Genomic DNA, 18,677 nt, shown 5'->3' on the forward strand with positions numbered 1-18,677 from the left:
ATTGAACATCCTCCCACTCCAAATCAGAGACTTTTCCTCTCTTCTAAATTTTTGTAAGAAGCTGAAGACCTGGCTTTTCAATTAACCAACCTACTATAGGCAGGGCTAGGCACACACACCTGCTCAGTGTCAAGATACCCTCACCAGTGATAGTGTGCTTTACAAATAAACAGAACATATCATAACATAACAATGCATGCTCGCACAGAGAATGGTAATTGGATTCACAAAGGTGAACTGTTCCAAAAAGTACATCGATCAGTTACCATATCCTCTGTGTATAAGCAACTTATCAATGGTTGATGACTGCAATTCCAGTTGCAAACCTATGATGCATACCAGGCCAGCAGTAAATGAACCTCGTAAACCACTGGAACCCTGGGCGCACGTCTCACACGATTATGCTTTTTACATTGCATGGTATTGCATGCTATTCTGCAGCAAGTAGACTTTTTGTCATTCACCTGCATAGTTTGAGATTCATTCATTGCTCCTCACATCTGCAATTACCTGCACAAGTCTCCCCGTCAGTATTCCCAGGAAACAAAGTCTTTTGAATCAGCCTTCGATCATAGAAAATGTTGATGTAAATTCTGACATTGGGCTATGGTTGTGCCTGATGCACTGGGGAACAGCCAGAATCCACCCATCAGTGAAAAAACACCAACGCTTTCCCTAATGTTTCTCAGACTCAATCAGCAAACATTAGTTCTGTCTCACATATACTTCCAACCAGAAATTTGTCATTCATTGTCACGAGAAGAAACATGACTAGTTGTGTCTAGATATCTTAATGTAATAATTTTGGTCAGAGTTGAAGTTCAAGGTTTTTGTTAAAATCTATTTTTGCCTGCAGACTTGATCTCTTTGCATGAATTTCCTAGTTTAGGTCTTATGTAAAGTGGTTTTCAGGCCTCAGAAACGTTTCATATGGACCAGTATTCCTTTACTTGGAAAATATGCTAGGATTCTTATCAGGTATGCAGCCTTGTAACCCTACTTGATCAAGAATTGATCAGACCTCAAGAAAGGTATGAAGTAGAATACATAGTTAATCATGATATTTTGTTTAATGTATTGTTGAATAAAAGAATTTAAGAATTTAAATATTTCACTCCAGAGCAGTTTATGTTAAATAAAATTGTCACTGAAGGCAGTAACTTTAGGAAGGGGCTGAAAGATTTTGCATCAGAGAGGGACACCTAAGAAGCCAAGAAAGCAGCTCGAATAGATGTTTCCTTGAAGGAGCAAGACCCAATATTTTGGTTGTTAAGTGTCAGGGAAATGGATTTTATTAAGTGACAAAGCTTCAATGCATGTAGACTCGTAACTATGGTGGTAGATGTGGCTATCACTTTTCTTGATGAGTTTTACTGATACAATGTGTTCATTAGATCAAAAAGCCATCCAGAATACTTTCACAATCTGTTTTATTTATTTCTAGCAAAGGAAACTTTGTTGACCCACATCTACAGGAAGCAGTCAATGCATGTAAAATGCCATTTTTTATAAAGAAAACAATGGCCACCCTTTTGAAACCTTGGGTAAGTTTCATTTGTCTGTATTCCCAGTATTAGGGCACCTATGTCTAAGGTGTTAATCAACCAGCTTTATCAATACCATGGTAACAGAGGGCATTTAATCTATATGCCAGCCTTCTGCATTGAAACCGCACCCGAGGATGTGGATATTTCAATCAAGGAGGCTTGGGACCACCTTCTTTCAGTCCCGAAATATACAACTCATCCAGGAGAACTTACATTTTCAGTGTAATTGAACTATTATATTAGTGACCATTTATTAAATGTAACTTTTAGCGTGGGACTTTATTCGGAGGAGGTAGAATTTTTGATAAGCCACATACATGAAAGGTAATGGAGAATTATACTGCTAGTATCATTTAAAAGTTTAATATATTGTAGTTCTTTTTGAAGGTCAAATCCATGATGAATGGCTATTAGATGTGTCTTGCTCTTATTGGAAGTCTGAGAGTTATAGCAGAAAATATTAACTTGACCATTTTGATGGACATTGTCTTGTTTAGCTGGAGAATGGAAGCAGTCACTCCCAGTACTTAATTATCATTTCCAGTCCAGCTCCAAGTCCTCAACTCTTTCCTGTATATTTGAGTCTGTTTGTTCAGAAAGATAAAAATATTGATGAAAATGTTCCCCAATACCACAAGCGTTTCATTATACAAATATCCAAATATTAATCACTTTTGATACCACTATCACACTGATAAATAGATAGACCAACATAGACAGAGAGACAGACACACACACAGAGACAGACAGACAGATAGGAGTGACTAAAGGGTGTGCACCTTTGTTCCTTATGCAACCATGATAGTTATAAAAATCCACATGCCATTATTTGGTCACATTGTGCATTATCATTAATCAAATTTACAGCTATATATTTCCTATATATTGTGTCATGCTCTAAATTGAGTATTATCTCAGCAGGAGATTGTCATTTTGTAAAGGGAAGAACCAGTTCTCTACTTATTCCCTGATCTGATTATCCCACTGGTCTGGATCCTAAAAGGATTCCATATGTGAGCTAATACGATGAAATAGAAGCTATCCCTTTCAAAGATGAGGTGACTCTAGCCTTATTAACTTCACCAAAGATGTTCACTTTTCTTTCAGCAGGACAGTGTTCCCAGCTGTTACAATTGGCACAGCCAGGACCAGGAAAAGTGAATTTTCTTTGTCAAGTAATGAGATTAGAGGCACCTCATCTTTGTAAAAGTGAGACTTTTTGTAAAATATACCTATTAGACTACGTATGATTTTTGCATGAGGTTTGTCTGGAATCTGTTTCAAACCAATTGGGGCTAGAGATTATCAGCCAAACATTTGCAATCAGGTTTCTCTTCCTTCCCCCATATTCTGTTCTTCTGGTCTCTCTTTTGCCTTGTCACTGGCTTTCCCTAGCACCAGCTTCCAATTCTCAATATGTAAGTCAATTTTTCATTAAATTATGTCTTTTTTTCAGAGTCCCCGCATCGCCAGCTCATTAAATGCAATGTGTGAATCCCGGTAAGAAAAGACAATTTTATCTTCCTTTTTTGGTGTGATCACATCAGTATTGCAATAGTTCTATATGTGCACTTCTTGCTGATCGTTAACTTAACCAATCTGTATCTTGATGTCTGACTATCCACCTTCAAAGGCTTTGACCCGTAAAGTTACTGTTCCAACGTAAGATTAAAATTTGAACTTCAAGCATTGGTCAACATATTGAATTAAAGTAGTGGAACTTTAAGCTCAGATGAAAAAAAAACAGACCTGGGACCAAAAAACACACATTCTCCAAATTCACAAAAAAGGTCAAAATACTTTCAGGGATTTACACCTACCCTTGAGCACCCTTTATTACTTTTTGCCAATTCATAAACCTTTACAGAACTACAACTAGAAAGCTGCAAAAGTCACAGGTTTCCAGATATACTCCTGGGCAAGTCATGCTACTTTTTCAAGTATTATCGTTTTCCTAATATCTAATTGTGTGCATAGTATTCCGTATTTGGGAAATGCAAATGCTGATGTGTAACATTTATTCATCAAGAGGGAAAATATTTTTCCTCCACAGAAAAAACAGTTTCTGAATTGACCTTCACTGGCAGGACTGCTGGCGGATTCCAGTGAGTAATACACTGAAGCTCTGGGCAGAAGGTTTACACACAAGATATCTTGCATTGTACTTGCCAGATACTTTCCACTAAGGGAGGATGTTAATATATCAGTTAATATATCAGTGAATATGTCGATAGGAAGTTTCTCCTGAATTGAGAAGGTGCTGAATGTCGGCCTCACTCTGTACATCATATACTACACCTCATTGAGTTATTTGTAATGTGTTTCTAAATCCCCAAAACTCTATCATAGATCAAGCAAGCTCTTCGACTTTACAACCTCTTAACCCTCGTTGATCTCTTGGCTGTATCTACCTACCAGTTTATCAAACCTTCCAATTTCTCCCAAGTAAAGGGGTGTAGGTGGCAACAGAAGATGATCTCCTGTGTGCTTCTGTTCAAGGTGGAAATTGCTTCAAAGCCCCCATCAAACTCCAAGGATAGTGTGTTGGGCATGGGAACTGACTGCCAGTTCTCCATCATGTCCAAAGCACAATATGTTGCTCTGTGCACGAGCCGGATGTTAATTACTTCCAATCCCATCCACTTTTACTTCTGACTTATGAAAATAATATTCTACAAGGTTCTGACTATCCTTGCAGACAGCATTTACATTAGAGCAAGAGGGTCTGGAACATGAAGTACTGTGCGTAGATCAGAAAGGCACATGGTGTATTGATATGGCTGGATTACAAAATGCAAGATGATGGGAAAATACTGTTGCTGCATTCTACCAACTCCACAATTAAAGAAACTTTGAATCACCCATCATTTTCACAGACCTCAGGACATTAGATATAGATGGGAAAGCCAAGGTGCTTTCCTACTTTGATGGAGGAAATGCTCTGATAGCAGAACTTTCAAATCCATAACATCACGCCGGGTCTTCTCTGTAAAAAAATACAACCTTATCACCCCATGATATTAAAATCTACTGGCTACCATTAGAGGAACACATCAATTTCAAAACAGCATGTATAACACATACAACTATCCACTCTAAACTTCCACCATACTTGAAAGACAAACGAAAAACCCAATGTCAGGCCCCAGACTATGAACAAGTGTTTTGAAAACATTAGCCTCAACTAAAGTCTGCTATTTTTTCAGAAAATGACCTATATATTGACCTACGTCTATCAGCCAAAAGATGGGGGTTGGGGAATCATAAATAATATTAAGAAAAAAATACAGTATATAGTAATGTGCAGAGAATTAACGTTAGATTTGAATGAAAATATTTAAATGCAATAATTGTAGTATGGAACCATATTTAATTGTATTAGGCCTCAGTAGCTGAAGCAACAATGCCTGACAAGCTGACATGCCCAAAGAATGCTTAAATAGTATAAACGGTTTATTTTCTCACCTTTCCATGGACATGTTTCATAATGACTAATAGCTGCATAAATGTTTTCATCTAATTCTGCAAATGTTTCTACTTGGACAATGTTCACTGCTAATAAATGTATAAATATGTAATTTAGAAAGATATATATGTACGTTTCCTCATGGGAAACTAGTTTTAAGCAAGGAAAGTAATCACAAGTAAGCCAGAAGAAACAATAGATGATAAGAAATATTTACAAAACAAAATCCTGTTTTGTAGAATTATTGTGTTTTCTGTGAGAAGACAAGGAGAGAGCCTGTTCCCATGAGAGCATCCAAAGATGATTGGCTGGGCTGAAGAAAGAAGAAACCGCAAGCTGCAACATTGATAAAATGTATTGTCTATAATAGTGTGTGGTCCTAGGACACCCAGTTGTTGTTCTCTTTAGTGTTAAGAGAGAGAGTTTTGGCATGGCGGCAAGTTCCACAAGGGTGTACAGAGAGCCCATCAGTTTTCCATCAGATCTTGATAGATAATCTTTAGTCTCTGCAGATGCCTTACAAATCAGTTCTCGTGCAGTATATCAGTAACCTCCTTGTGGCATCGGATACATGAGAACCTTGAAAAGAGGATGCAAGTGCATTGTTTAATCACCTGTCTCAGAATGAACATGAAGTGTCTCCAGGTAAACTGCAATACTATCAAAAGGAAGACCAATTCTTGTAACATAACATTAAGCAAGGAATGAGAAAGGTGTCAAAAGAGAGAGTGGAGATAATCCCGCAGATTAAACCATCTAGAACACAGAGAGAATTTGAAGGCTTTTTTGGAATGGTTGGCTACTGTAGACAAATAATACAAAACATTTTCCTAGCAGCTAAGCCTTTACTGAGGCTGACACACAAACACATGCCTGATCTGCTTCCGTGGGACAATCAGAGCTTGAACGATTTCCTAGAGCTGATAGAAAGTCAATGGGTGTAAGCCTACCATACATGGATAAATGAGTCTCACTGTAGCAAAGCTGTTGTTACAAGAGTTACCAGAGAAACTGCAGTTATGCATTGCCGTTTCTCTGGAGTCATATTGTGGGACTCATTTAATCAATGAGGTTCTAAGAATGCTTTGTGAATCTTTTCAGATCGAGTAGAGATTACTCTGTAGTTATCGATCAGAGGCCTCATGAATTGTTGAACAGCTCAATGGAACCATAAAGTCCTGGATGGCAAACATGTGTGCATCCAAATAAGTGAAAGAGCCGGATGCTTTGCTTTTGGTGGTGATGAGATATTGATGGGCCGTGCAATGAGACTGCCAGCGAATGCACTTCTGAACATCACAGATTACATGATACTCAAATTACAATTCACTTTATTTCATCAGTATTCATACCAGTCATAAAAGTTCACTGTACAGCATTCAATACATCTCTAAAAATATTCGATTAAAAAGAAGAAAGCTTTTTAAAAAGAAGATAAAAACAGCATTTTAGGCAATTATACAATATTCTAGTTTTTGGGAAAAGTCATAAAAAAGATGCAACAAAGTAACAGACCAGATGGTCAGACAACATTCTTAGAAAGAACAAACCCGGGCAACATTGTTTAAATTTATGCTTGTGCATAATTGAAAGTAAATATCTTTTACGATGATCAATGTCAAATTTTCAAAAGAAAAAAATGTGCAAGTCAGATTGGGGTGACACTCCATCACAAGGACAGCATGATAGAGCTTGAAGAGAAAAAGTATCTGATGGAAAACCAGGCATACATGGGAAAAGATTTAATTGAAACTTTGTTAAAATAAATCTATGGCGGGGATTTCTCACCATCGACAGTTAAGTCGGTTGTCCCTCTGAGAGCCGTAGTCCATCATGTTCGCTTTTAATAAAATAGAAAAATGTAACCCTCTTGATGTGCATGCTATGTAACTGTGATCTCCAGCGTACACAATGCTATACATAGTTGACGATCACTTGTTGACCATATTTGTGCATATTATTTACAAATCTCTTTCACAAACCTTTAGGTCTGTAAAGGATCTATGGGCACACCAGAAAATACGAGAGGTACTAGTTTTTAATTTTTTTTACTCTACTGCTAACTTGTTTTTTTCCCCAGTGTTCTTGGTTTTAAATTCATATATGTGTGCTTTGTGAAACTCGATGTTCACTCTGAAAGAACAATTATGCAAATCCTGAAAATGAGTGTACAGCGCTCTTTACGAATGGGTGATAATAACCTTCACTGAGTCTCAAGAAACTGGGCAGTTCCATAAAGACTTTGAGAGCTATTTAGAGTTTGGCAGGTAGGGTAATCCATCACAAGCATGGTTGAATACCCTGTGTATCAAAATGAGGGTCTGCATGTTCTATTTAAATTCTTATGAACCATGATGTTTCTACTGGAGGAGCCCCTGCTGGCTTCACCAATAAAAAAGGTTGACCGACCGTCCTCTAGGCTTCAACATTTTAGATTTGTATATAGTTGTAAGTGCCTCTGTTTCACACTTCTCCATGCTATCGAAAAACTAAAAAATAGAACTTTTATAATAATTGTTGCAAGGTTTGCTATTGTTTCCATATGATATTTCGAATATAAATTTGATGAAAACAATCAACCCTATCAATTCAAGCTTTTGACATTTTCCAACATTCAATCTTGTAAATCTCAGCTACAATTATCTGTGATATGCGCCTTTGGAAAAGTCTTAAGATCACTTTTCTTCACTTTAATTTTTATTTATTCTTACCTGACCTGCAAACAATTGAAGGCAATTCGGCTCATATCTTTGCATTTCTGAAATATACATGCTTGTGGACATCGCAACTTCAATCCATTTTCAACATTGATCAATTTTGAAAAACTTTTAGGGGACTTCATTAAAATTTTAAGACAGTTACCTACTTTTCCTCCCAGAAACATAGCTGAACCCAGCATCAGCACCTGACAGTGCCACAGCCATTCCCCCTTGCTACAAGATTTCCAGGTAAGACAGACTTTACAAGCCCTAAGCAGAATCACAATTACATCCTGCTTGGTGACCTGAACTATTACCTGAATATCACGCCGAACCCAACTCAAGAGCACTCTTCGCCGAATGACTCCTTCACCCTATTTTCACCAACTTTGACAACATATGAGTGGAGGAGCCCACATCAGTGTCCTAGACAGACCAAGTCCTCATCAAGTACAGCATCCCTGTCTCAACACACACATGCCACCATCAGAGTAGCCTGCCACTAGTGGCACAGCATCACTGACCACAACAGGAATACTTGAATCCCCTCCTGCCTGTCTCCCTGGCCCTCTTAAACACAACAATACAATAAGATCTAGAACGCAGGCTAGTTGGTACAGGGAGGAGCCCAGACTAATTAAAATACAAATGCAAACAGCTGGAGCACGAATGGAGAATGAGCCAGGGCCATGCAGAAAGGAGCTCATTCAAGTCTGCCCTAAGACGCTACTACCAAATGATCCAGACCACCAACACAGTGGGCCCCATTGATACCAACACCAATAGAAGCAACGTTTTCACCTCACCATCAGCCACCACCAAATTGCTCTCCCCCTATCAGGACGTCTGCAACAATCTTTCTCAATTCTAGAGCAACCAAATCACAGCCATCTAGATCAACTTCAGCCTTCAACCAGAACCGACATACATTGCAAAAAACCTCCCAATATTATCCAAAGAACCAATTCTAGCCACATGACTACATGTCCGATCATTATATCAGAAGAAACCGCTGCCACCATGAACTCCATCTACTCAGGGACCTCATCGGTCCCCTGCCCATTCTCCTTCTACTCCAGAGGATGGAAACCCATCAGTGCCATGCTTACACCCATTCTAAATGCCTCCACTTCTTCCACAACATTCCTTTATGCTTGGAAACATGCAATTCTTCGCCCATTGCTGAAAACATCCTCCGCGGACCCTTCAATCCTTATCAACTAGAGACCAATCTCCCTGCTACCGATCCCGCCCAAAATCATTAACAGTCACTGAACACATGAAAGAATACCAACTATTTGACACCACTCAATCTGGTTTCAGACCCAGTCACAGCATGGAAACTTCTCTCATCGCCGTCATAGATGACAGCTGCATGACTCTAGACAGAGGAGACACCAGGGAGGGCTGCTATATTTTAAAAGTGGTGGGTCACATAAAAAATATCATTGAGCATAAAAATAATCTTTTCTTTTTTGATGATATTCTGCAGCACATGTACACCCGAAGTTTCTCCTGCCTCGCTCTGCTTGCTGGACAATGGCATCTGAGCCAATCCAAGCACTGCTCTCTTCCTGCTTATGATGCGAAACACCATAAGAGCAGTGCCAGGAATGGCTGGAGCAGGCAAACACAGCTCTCGATCGGACACCAACAGAGCTGTGCCTCTCCTTCCCAGCTGCCTTTCAGCTGTTGATTGCAAGAGCTTGAACTGAGCATGTCAGGCTGGCGACACTGAAAAGACGAGCCAATCTGATATGCCCAGTTCAAGTAACACAGCCCTCAGGTCCTTCCACTGTATTTCTGTTATTCAGTGGGAAGGTCAGGGGGTCAACGCCCCCACGTCACTAAGGACTCACCGTCCCTGGAATGAGATATAACACAACTTCAAATGTAAAGGTATACCCAGGACCGACTTTAGAGTAGGTGACCACCTACACCACGGATTCCCTCACTACCACCCTATAACAGGACCTGTCAAGTCTCCATAACCACTCTATCTCTCCGATGCATTTAAATTATTTTATAGTGCCACTCAGACCAGTGTAGGGTGTCAGAGCACTTTAAATCACACACATTACACAGATACAATCGATCATACGTGTGTAAATCACTGTATAGGAAATGTTACATAAGACAGAGGACTAGGTGTAGGAGTCACGTGACATCCATACTAGTAGGCAGTATAGTTTAATAATGATTGGTCTGGAGAAACACAAGCTCAGAATTTAAAACATAACACCATGGTTGGGGTTCTCTTTAATAATCAGAATTGATTTCTATCCAAATCAACTCTTTTTGCAATATTAGAATAATCAAAGACTGGCGAAAAAACATAAGACCCTAATTTATACCTTGCAGTTTGCATGCAGCTCTTTGATGACAGTTAATAGCTCACTATTCTATGTAAGGATTTTAACTTATAAACTGCAAGTAACAAAAGGACCTATCTGACAAAAGCAGTAACCCACTGACCTATTTACATTATATGGACTTTGTGATCTGCATGTTGCGTGCAGCAAACACATCTCACTTCTGCGCTACCTTACCGTGAGCCAAAACTTCCATTTGACAACACTCAAATTTGTCTCTAGGATGAGCATTAATCACCAGAGTTATCTTGACATTTTTATTGTTGCCTCAAAATTACTGGAGGCCAGCAACGCAGCAGTAAGTGCTTTTAAAACCGTAATATATTGGCAAGCATGACGCTCCCACCCGCAGTCAGTGCCGGCACTGGGTATACCCAATTATATAAAAATTGTGGATTAGCCCGCCAGCCATGGACCATTTTCTAGGGCACAGGATTATACAAAACAGTACAATAATAAAAGCTGATGGGTGGAATGTATCTGGGCCTCTCTCACCTCTTTTTGGTCGCAGGTGCCACTGTGGACTAGGAGCAGCCAATGCAAATCTGCCTAGGCCCTGCTCCTATAGAATCAGTCCAGCTGGAACTGCCAGACTATGTCTGGTTCACATGCAACGCTATGATGGTTTCAGCCTTGTTTGGACTCATCAGTGAGGTGCAGCATGGACCCAGGGCATATTTAGACTGAATATTGAAATCCTGCCTAATCTTCAAACTTATCTATGTAACTACCACTGGTAAATTGTGAATGATGTTATCCTTTCATCTTTCTGTGGAAGGATGTAAATGAGATTTTCTGTGGAAAATATAACCTCATTCTTGCACTAATGTATCCTGAACCCTTGATCTGAACTTCACTGATATATCCTGATCCCTTGATCTGAAAGACACTTCATCTATGCTTCCCCTCCCTATGTAATTGTAAATCCAAAGTGCAACAATGCCTGGGGAAGCCCTTCTCTCTAACACCCTTCTTACAGACTCTCGAGATTTATTTCATTGAAACTTCAGGTTTACAAAGGAAGGTCTTGAACTATCTTCATAAACTCTATTTAGGGAGGCTGAGTTTTGCACCATCAATTTGCTTCGTCAGCCTTTTGGGTCTCTGTGCGTAATAATTTCTCTTTGAAATGTAGAGACTTTTCTTTGTGATTTTTTAAATGATTTTTAATTGTAGCTTTCGAGAGAGACACATAATTTCATGGTAATAACAAGAATCTCACTGTCCACTTACCTTGTTTTTTTCTCCTTTTACTCAGGACTACTGCCAAGCATTTATCTCAGAATGGAAGAGGCAGAATTTAGATGTTCTGTTAGGCCCAATGTTGGGCCCAGCATTTAACATTGGATTCCCTGGAAAACTACTCGGTAATGTATCAAATGAGGGGTACCTCTTCTCTGCTTTTAATTAGAGGCTGAAAATATGTTCAGCATCGCATTGCCGGAGTCCTTACTCATTTCTGGGCTAATTGAAATGTCACCCTTTAATGGAAAATGGTTTACAGCATTTGAGACCTGAATTATTTCCAAATTGACTATATAGCAAATATGCATGTTCCCAAATTGAAACATCTTCGTTTAAAAGCTAGTTATAAACTCTCATGATTCCTGCGCGAGCTGTCATCTAATGTATCTACTTTCTGCATGCATAAAACTGGGGGAGTTTTCTATGGGCCCAATTCACAAAGGAATGTCTGTTAGTAGATGTGACATACTCCTGAATGTGTATGAAATAAAGGTTTGTGAATCAGCCTACATCCTTGTACACAGCAAGCACTCATTAATCCATCAATACTTTTATTTAATTGCTGTTGGGTTTTATAATGAGCTGCATGGAAAGTTGTAGTTACTTCAGAGAGCAGAGGATAAAAAAAACTGACAAGACAGAAGAACAAGCATTTGCAATGCAATCGGTCTCGGCTTTGGGACCTTATATCTATTTAGCTATGCAGCACATTAGCCTGGGTGCTGAAACATCTACTGTTCTTTAACATGGAGGGAAAGGAAGCACCAAAAAGCATGACACGTCAGGTATGGAAACACATGGAGAGAAATATTGCCTTTCAGCGGGAAATGGTATAGTCCAAAGCTCTGTTTTTAATATTCAATCAGGGCCTTCATGGGGTCATATCACTGAAAATACAAGATTTGTAAAAAATATTATTGTCTGAGAGTGCTCGTGGTAGAATTTCTATGGACTGGAATCTAGAGAATGCTAAAGTGATCCTGGTGCAGACAGAAGCTACATGAAGGCTGGGTATGTTTGAGGTTTAACTTTGTTTTTATTGGCATTTGCATAAAAAAAGGAGTACACACATTTCTAATGAGGACATGCATAAAGTTCGTGCAAGTCAGTTCTAAAATAGACCCCTCTCTGTTATCAATTATACTTTAACAACAGATCCCCCGCAAGGCTCCCCCGCCACTACCATAGTAGCCGCTATGAAAACAGCAGAACTTTGGGGAGTGGTGATATACTGTCTTTTAATGAAAAAGAAAAAGAAACCCCCTTCCCCTCTCCCCCCATTCCCCAACACCCCCTCCCAGCCCGAAATGGTGTGCCCTCGTAGTGTACAAAGGTGTGTTTTGTGTAAAGGGAAAGTCATGTGGTAATCTCCGTATGTTATGGTGTGGGAGCCAAGCTTGTGAGTCGGAGAAGGCGAAAGGCTGTGTATGTTTTGAGCGTGAGGTGCCTAGAGCACCTCATGCTGAACCACAGCAAGGCATCTGGTCCGAGCTTGACTCGAACCGTTTGTGGCTCACCCACCTCTATCACATATTGGTAATATAGAGGACAAAGGCATAGGTAGACTATGATTTGAACCTCAAAATAACTTCACGACTCAATGTCCACGCCATGTACAGGCTCTATGTCCTTCTAACAGCACCCCTGACCCACACCATGATGGCATCAGTGCGGTATTCACCCATGCCACAGGCTGTTCCTATTTGCCCCAGGGAAATGTGTTAGAGTACCCATGTCCTATAGCCTCACTTAAGTTGAGGAGTCTCCATTTTCGGCAGGGTTGTGCCCAACTGAGATGACTTTATCTAGAGGTAAAAGATGCTGTTCACCAATGAGACTGAAAAGCGTTTGGGGCTGCTTGCAGGCCGATGCCAAAGTCCTGTGACCTCGCAGTTGGGGTTCAAATATGCTCTATAGTGTGGGACATCGTTCATTTAATACAGTCCTCCACCCATCACATAGGCAACGACCTAGAAAAGATAGAAACGATGGAAAGGAAGGCTACAAAGAAGCACTCCCATTCATTTATGATGTGTGGGCTCAAAGAAATCATACATCAATTTGTGACCACAAATCTACACAATCCCTTGACTAACGCTGCAAATAATGCACTAGATTGCTGGCCAATAAGCTTTCCCGTCTGTTACAAGTAAAATAAAGAGAGAAGAACGACCCTCAAAAAAGCCATTGAGGGAAGATTATCCATGCACATTCATGAAAAAAGAACTATCAAAATAAGCAATGTGATAGTAAAGGTATCAAACTGATTTGTATATAGACATATTCTTAGTTGTAATATTTTGGTTTTTGAAAAAAAATAATACAATTTAACATTAAAAATAAAAAATCTACATAAATATTCAATTCACTAGATACCCAAATTCAGGTCTCTTTAAAAGGTTCAAAGTGAAAAATGGTAGGAAGTGAAGTGCAAAAACTGGTTGCACTTTTCTTAATTAAAGAATTAAGGGGCATATTATCGAGAACAGCGTTAAAAATTATCCTAAAGCGGCACTAATGGGCTTGATAATATGCCCTTTAGAATTCTAGTAGATGTCCATGTTCTGGTGTGAACATGGGCTTCTATTGGAATTCTCCAGGGCATATTATCAAGGCCATTGTCGTCAGTTTTCTGCCGCTAAACCGGCGATAATTTTAACGCCGTTCTTGATAATATGCCTCCAAAACTGGTACATGTGCGCAGATATAAATGTATGTTTCTGGAGTTTTTTGCGTGGGCAGGTCCCTTGCCCAACCAAGGTCCCCTCAGGTATACACAGTGTAAAAGAATGAAGACCCTGGTCAGCTTTGCTTAGAGATTAGTGGCCATTCAAAGCTGCCTTACCGATGCTTGGGATCTCATGTTAGTTGGTGTCAGTTCAGAACAGACCCGAGGCCTAACTCGCAACGTCGCCAAACATTTTCAAGGACATGCGACCATTACTTTGCTGGGAAGGTTTAGTATTGGCCCTGAATTGTTTACCTAATCTCTGCAACAGCAGACCTTGAGCAGTGGGAGAAGAGGCTGGCACAAAGATCTGCTGTCATTTGCAGAAATGCAGTAGGCGCTTTGCCAAATTGCACAAGCAGACAGTATTTTTTTTTCCAAAGAACACAATAAACATGGGATGCTTGACTGTGACTGCTTTATTGCACTTTTTTTCCTACTGGAATGCATTACACTAATACAAGTTGCTTAAATGCACTATAAGTATATAGAAGAAAACAAATTTGGCTACAAAGATCTTTATTTGTGTCGTTGTTTTGTCTTTCTCTTCCTGTCTTTGCGATTTGTGTGTTTCCCTCTTGCTCTTGGGAAATATCTGGTGCGGAAAAATAAGCACCGGTGGCACACACAGACAGCAATGGGCTCAAATTGGGCACTGCCTGCAACCCCACACTGTCCTACTGCCCTCTTCATCCCACTCAGGGGACAGGGGTTGTGGACTATCCAAGTCCCCGCAAGTTTAATTTTTGGTGTAATGCCGCTACCATTGCAGTGCTCACAGCTGGCATGGGGTGCCACTGAGTGGTGTCGTGGATTGGAGGCTTGGAGCACCCAGACCATGTATTTGCCAGTGCCAGCTGAAGGGGGCTAGGCAGTGGTGGCTTACTGCTCACAGCAGGGGCACTGCGTAGCTTTACTTTCTTAGGAAGTGCATTTCACGTACTCATGGTGATGTCAAAGTGAGGCCACGATCCATATCTGTGTCGGCTTTGACTCTCTTTGAGCAGAACAGAGGGGTATAACGAAGGAGCTTTGGTTCGAGGGTGAAGGAAAATTGTGAAATAGAAGCTGGAAAGCCGAGGAGCAACCATTGGGAGGAGGTGGTGAGAGGCGGTGAGAACCACGTTAGTCTAACCACCCATGTATAGTAGTTGGCAAGTGTGCGACTTCGCCCTTTTCGCAGGGTCATCCCTGAACTTTTTGCCTTCTTCCTGTATTGTTTCGAACCTGTTTTTGTTGATTTAGGACTCAGGGCACTTTACTACTGCTGATCAGTGCTAAAGTGCATATGCTCTCTGTGTAAAGTATAATGGTAATTGGTTGTCTATAATTGATATGTTTGCCTTACTTGTAAAGTCCCTAGTAAAGTGCACTATGTGAGCCAGGGCTGGTAATGCAAATGCTACTAGTGGGCTGCAGCACTATTTGCGCCACCCAAACAAGTAGGCTTAAAAAGGGAACTCTGGTCTGCAACTTCAGGACCTGCGCGCAGTTTGTTAAACTGCCATGTTGTTCTGTCAAGTGCATTCACTTGCCAGACTTTATGCACATCAGACACCCCTATGGTAGGTCTAGGGTATCCCCTGGACTGGGTACAGTGCATGTGAAAGGTAGGACATGTACTAAGGTGTGTGTCATGACAGTAAAATAATCTCCATTTCGTTTTTCACTGTTGAAAGGCCATCTTGCCCATAGGCTAGAATGGGAAGGCTGTGTAATTTGTTTTTTACAGCCTATCTTCCCAAAGGCTTAAGATGGAAAGGTGAAGTTTAGTATGCCTGAACTCACATCTAATATCACATCTTTTTATGAAGGTGGTTTTTGTATTGTGTGTTCAGAGCCACTCTTTTAGAAGTGGCTGAGTTTTTGTGCTATAACATTTCTGTGTGCCTCTGCCTGGCTGTGGATTGGCTGTCTTGATTTGAAAGCGATAGGATCTGGGGAATGTTTTGACCCAGGGGATGAGGTGAGACAGCAACAAGCTGACCTGCAGCTGGTGTGTAGGGGGTTAGAAGACCCTAGAGGTGAAGGGGGCTGGGTTGCTGCTATAACAAAATTGCCCCATCTCCTGCTGAGTGATTGAGAATCCAGACCCCCACCAATCAAAGGAAGAAAGGTGTCAAAGCAGGGAGCCACCAAGTCCAGGTTTGAACAGGGGTCAGTGTCCCCTGAAACACAAAAACCTCAAAGCCACTGAGGGGTATAACTATGAGAGCTGAAACCCCTGAACTTTGGAGACTGGCTTGATCAAGTGTGAACAAGACTGGAGCTACTTCGTGGTCAAGAGGACCTTTGCCAAGGAAGAAACAACTGAATAGACTGAAGGATAGGACTGACCCCTGCTGTGTGTTCGGGGGCTGGCTTGCAGTTTGCTGTTTCAACCAAGGAAAGGCTAAAGGGACTTTGCTGTGTGCTGTGTCCCCCTTCTTGAAGGACTTTGCTGTGTCCTAAAGTAACAAACTCTTTAACTCCTCCAAATAACTCATTCACAGCCCTGCCTGATCCAATTCCTAAATCAGTTACAGGTACTCATGCAGAGACTGTCTTGCCGCTTAGTACAGCTGCTGTAGACATGGCTGGGTAGAGAGTGTTGAGAGTCACAGCAGCTGCTCTGCTCAAAGGCTTACTGACCCTGCAACAAGTCTGCGCTTCTACTCACCCTAGTGGATCCTAAAGTTCCAGATCTAAAGGCACTGCGCATATGCCAGCCTAAGTTAAACAAGCAATAGGTACGTCCTTTCGGCTGCCATGATAGGGCCAGGAGAATATTTAATCAACTTCACTAACGAAACGGTGAAAGGAGTAATTACTCAAGTGCATGACCGCGACATGGCCGCTATTGAATGCGCATGCTTAGTGTCCCACAGTTGAAGCTCCCTTCAGAAGAGAGCATATTCTACTCTTGACACCAACACGGAAGAGGTGGGCCCCAACTGGGACTGAAACTTGAAGCAGAAATAGTTAAGTTGTGTTTTCTCATGTGCAATATTTCACCCCGAAAACGTAGGCTCTAGGTGCAGAGGTATATAAACAAGCTCTTTAAAAACCAGGAAGATGCAAGTGTGAATAGACGCATGCCAGGATATCCAATCCGCCTTGTACGTCACAGAAAGTACTTTATAAGCAAGCATTCAAAATGCAATAGGACTCGCATTTACGTGAGACCTATTGCATTAGAATCGGAAGTGCGGGTGGGAAGAAGGCACGAACTGGAGTGGGGGTGCTAGTGTGGTCTGAGCAGTCACGGACTGCGGGAAGGGAGGGGGAAGGCTGGGGAAGGAAAATAATGTTGTAAGTAAAGGAGCCGGTAGCCGTGGAAGAATACAAATGATGAATGAGGAGGGATTAACAAGCCTCAAACCAATCGAAAGGCAGCATTTAAGACAAAAGCCAATGGGCAGAGAGGAGCTTCCACAAAGCTTCCACGATACAGTATATGCTGCATGCCTCTCAAAGCGATGGCAGCGCATTCGCGCTGCAACGCTAGGCATATCTAAAAAGTATAATAGGGCGGTAAACTTTCAATCTGGGTGCCTATAGCCAGTATGATGTGGTACAGCTTCTGGAGTCTTGCCAGGAATTCATAATGATATTCTCAAGTAAGCAGTCCACTCACAGTATTGAAAAGACTTGCGTTTTGATGGACTTTCTTAACATTTTTCATTTTTCTAGTATTTTTTAAGCTTTTTGTGGAAATAACTGACGTATGAAGAATGTGTCAAGTCATTGGATAGACAGTTTGTCCTACTTCGCTTTTAGTGGCTCAGTGAAGCGAATTTGATGTTCTGCTTCTCATAAGAGCAACTATAGAAGCTTCTTTAGATGTGGGCCAATAGTTGAGACGTAGTCACCCTCCTTTGAGGTGGCTATTTGCAGTGGTTGTCTGAGTGCCCTCGAGTCTAAGATCCTTCTAGTTTCCTTAATCTAAAATGTTTTTGAACATATCTACAGACCTGGACATATATTATTACTGGATTGGAAACAGGAAAGGATCACTTTGTAATCGTCTAATATGATAATAAATAACTTTAATGAGTGGGTTGTTTTAGATTTCTCAAGAATAAATATTATTTTTTGTAAATATGTGTAGTATTGGTATTGTCATTCAATTGTTTTCGAACCAGTATAGTTACAGTAACAATGTTATTCCAGTTACATTCATGGAAATCCTGTAAACCGTGCACACCTGTATAAGACTGGTGGAAATAAAAGTGTGATTTTATATGGAAATTTGTAGCAAGATGTCTTGTCTGTAGATGTAGCAGTGTTGCAATAATGATTAAAGCGGGTACCAAAATGTCTGGTGGTTGTCTCTTTTCCTCCAGGGAGTGGATGTAGATGGGGGGTGGGATAGAGGTGTGTGTGTGCTTGGAGGCACTTCAGGCGAGGGCGGGGAGCACATGGGAGCTCGGGCTGCAAGGTAGTTGGTAGTCAGACCCATTGTGCTCATGTGGGAATATTGTCCATGACCGGTAGTTGCATATAGTGTTTTAAAAGAGTGCCCCACTCCTGTCAGATCAGGCGCTTGCGTAGGTGGCGCGCTTCTTCATGTTGTAGAGATTTTCCCTCTACTTTCCCCTATTTATGCAATGCACCCTGCCATGCGACCACCGGCGGGGT

At 40.9% G+C, this 18,677-nt stretch overlaps 1 protein-coding gene across 1 annotated transcript in view; it reads left to right on the forward strand.

Annotated features, from left to right (window-relative positions):
- LOC144800360 (vitamin D3 hydroxylase-associated protein-like) overlaps positions 1-18,677 on the forward strand; it is a 352,351-nt gene that overhangs the window by 281,819 nt on the left and 51,855 nt on the right. The window contains exons 10-13 of the mRNA XM_078671675.1: positions 1,445-1,544; positions 3,004-3,047; positions 7,002-7,041; positions 11,343-11,451. Coding sequence (XP_078527801.1) covers positions 1,445-1,544; positions 3,004-3,047; positions 7,002-7,041; positions 11,343-11,451 — 293 coding nt within the window. The remainder of the gene's footprint in view (positions 1-1,444; positions 1,545-3,003; positions 3,048-7,001; positions 7,042-11,342; positions 11,452-18,677) is intronic.

This window comes from Lissotriton helveticus, chromosome 1_2 (genome assembly GCF_964261635.1).
Source record: "Lissotriton helveticus chromosome 1_2, aLisHel1.1, whole genome shotgun sequence".
NCBI lineage: Eukaryota > Metazoa > Chordata > Amphibia > Caudata > Salamandridae > Lissotriton > Lissotriton helveticus.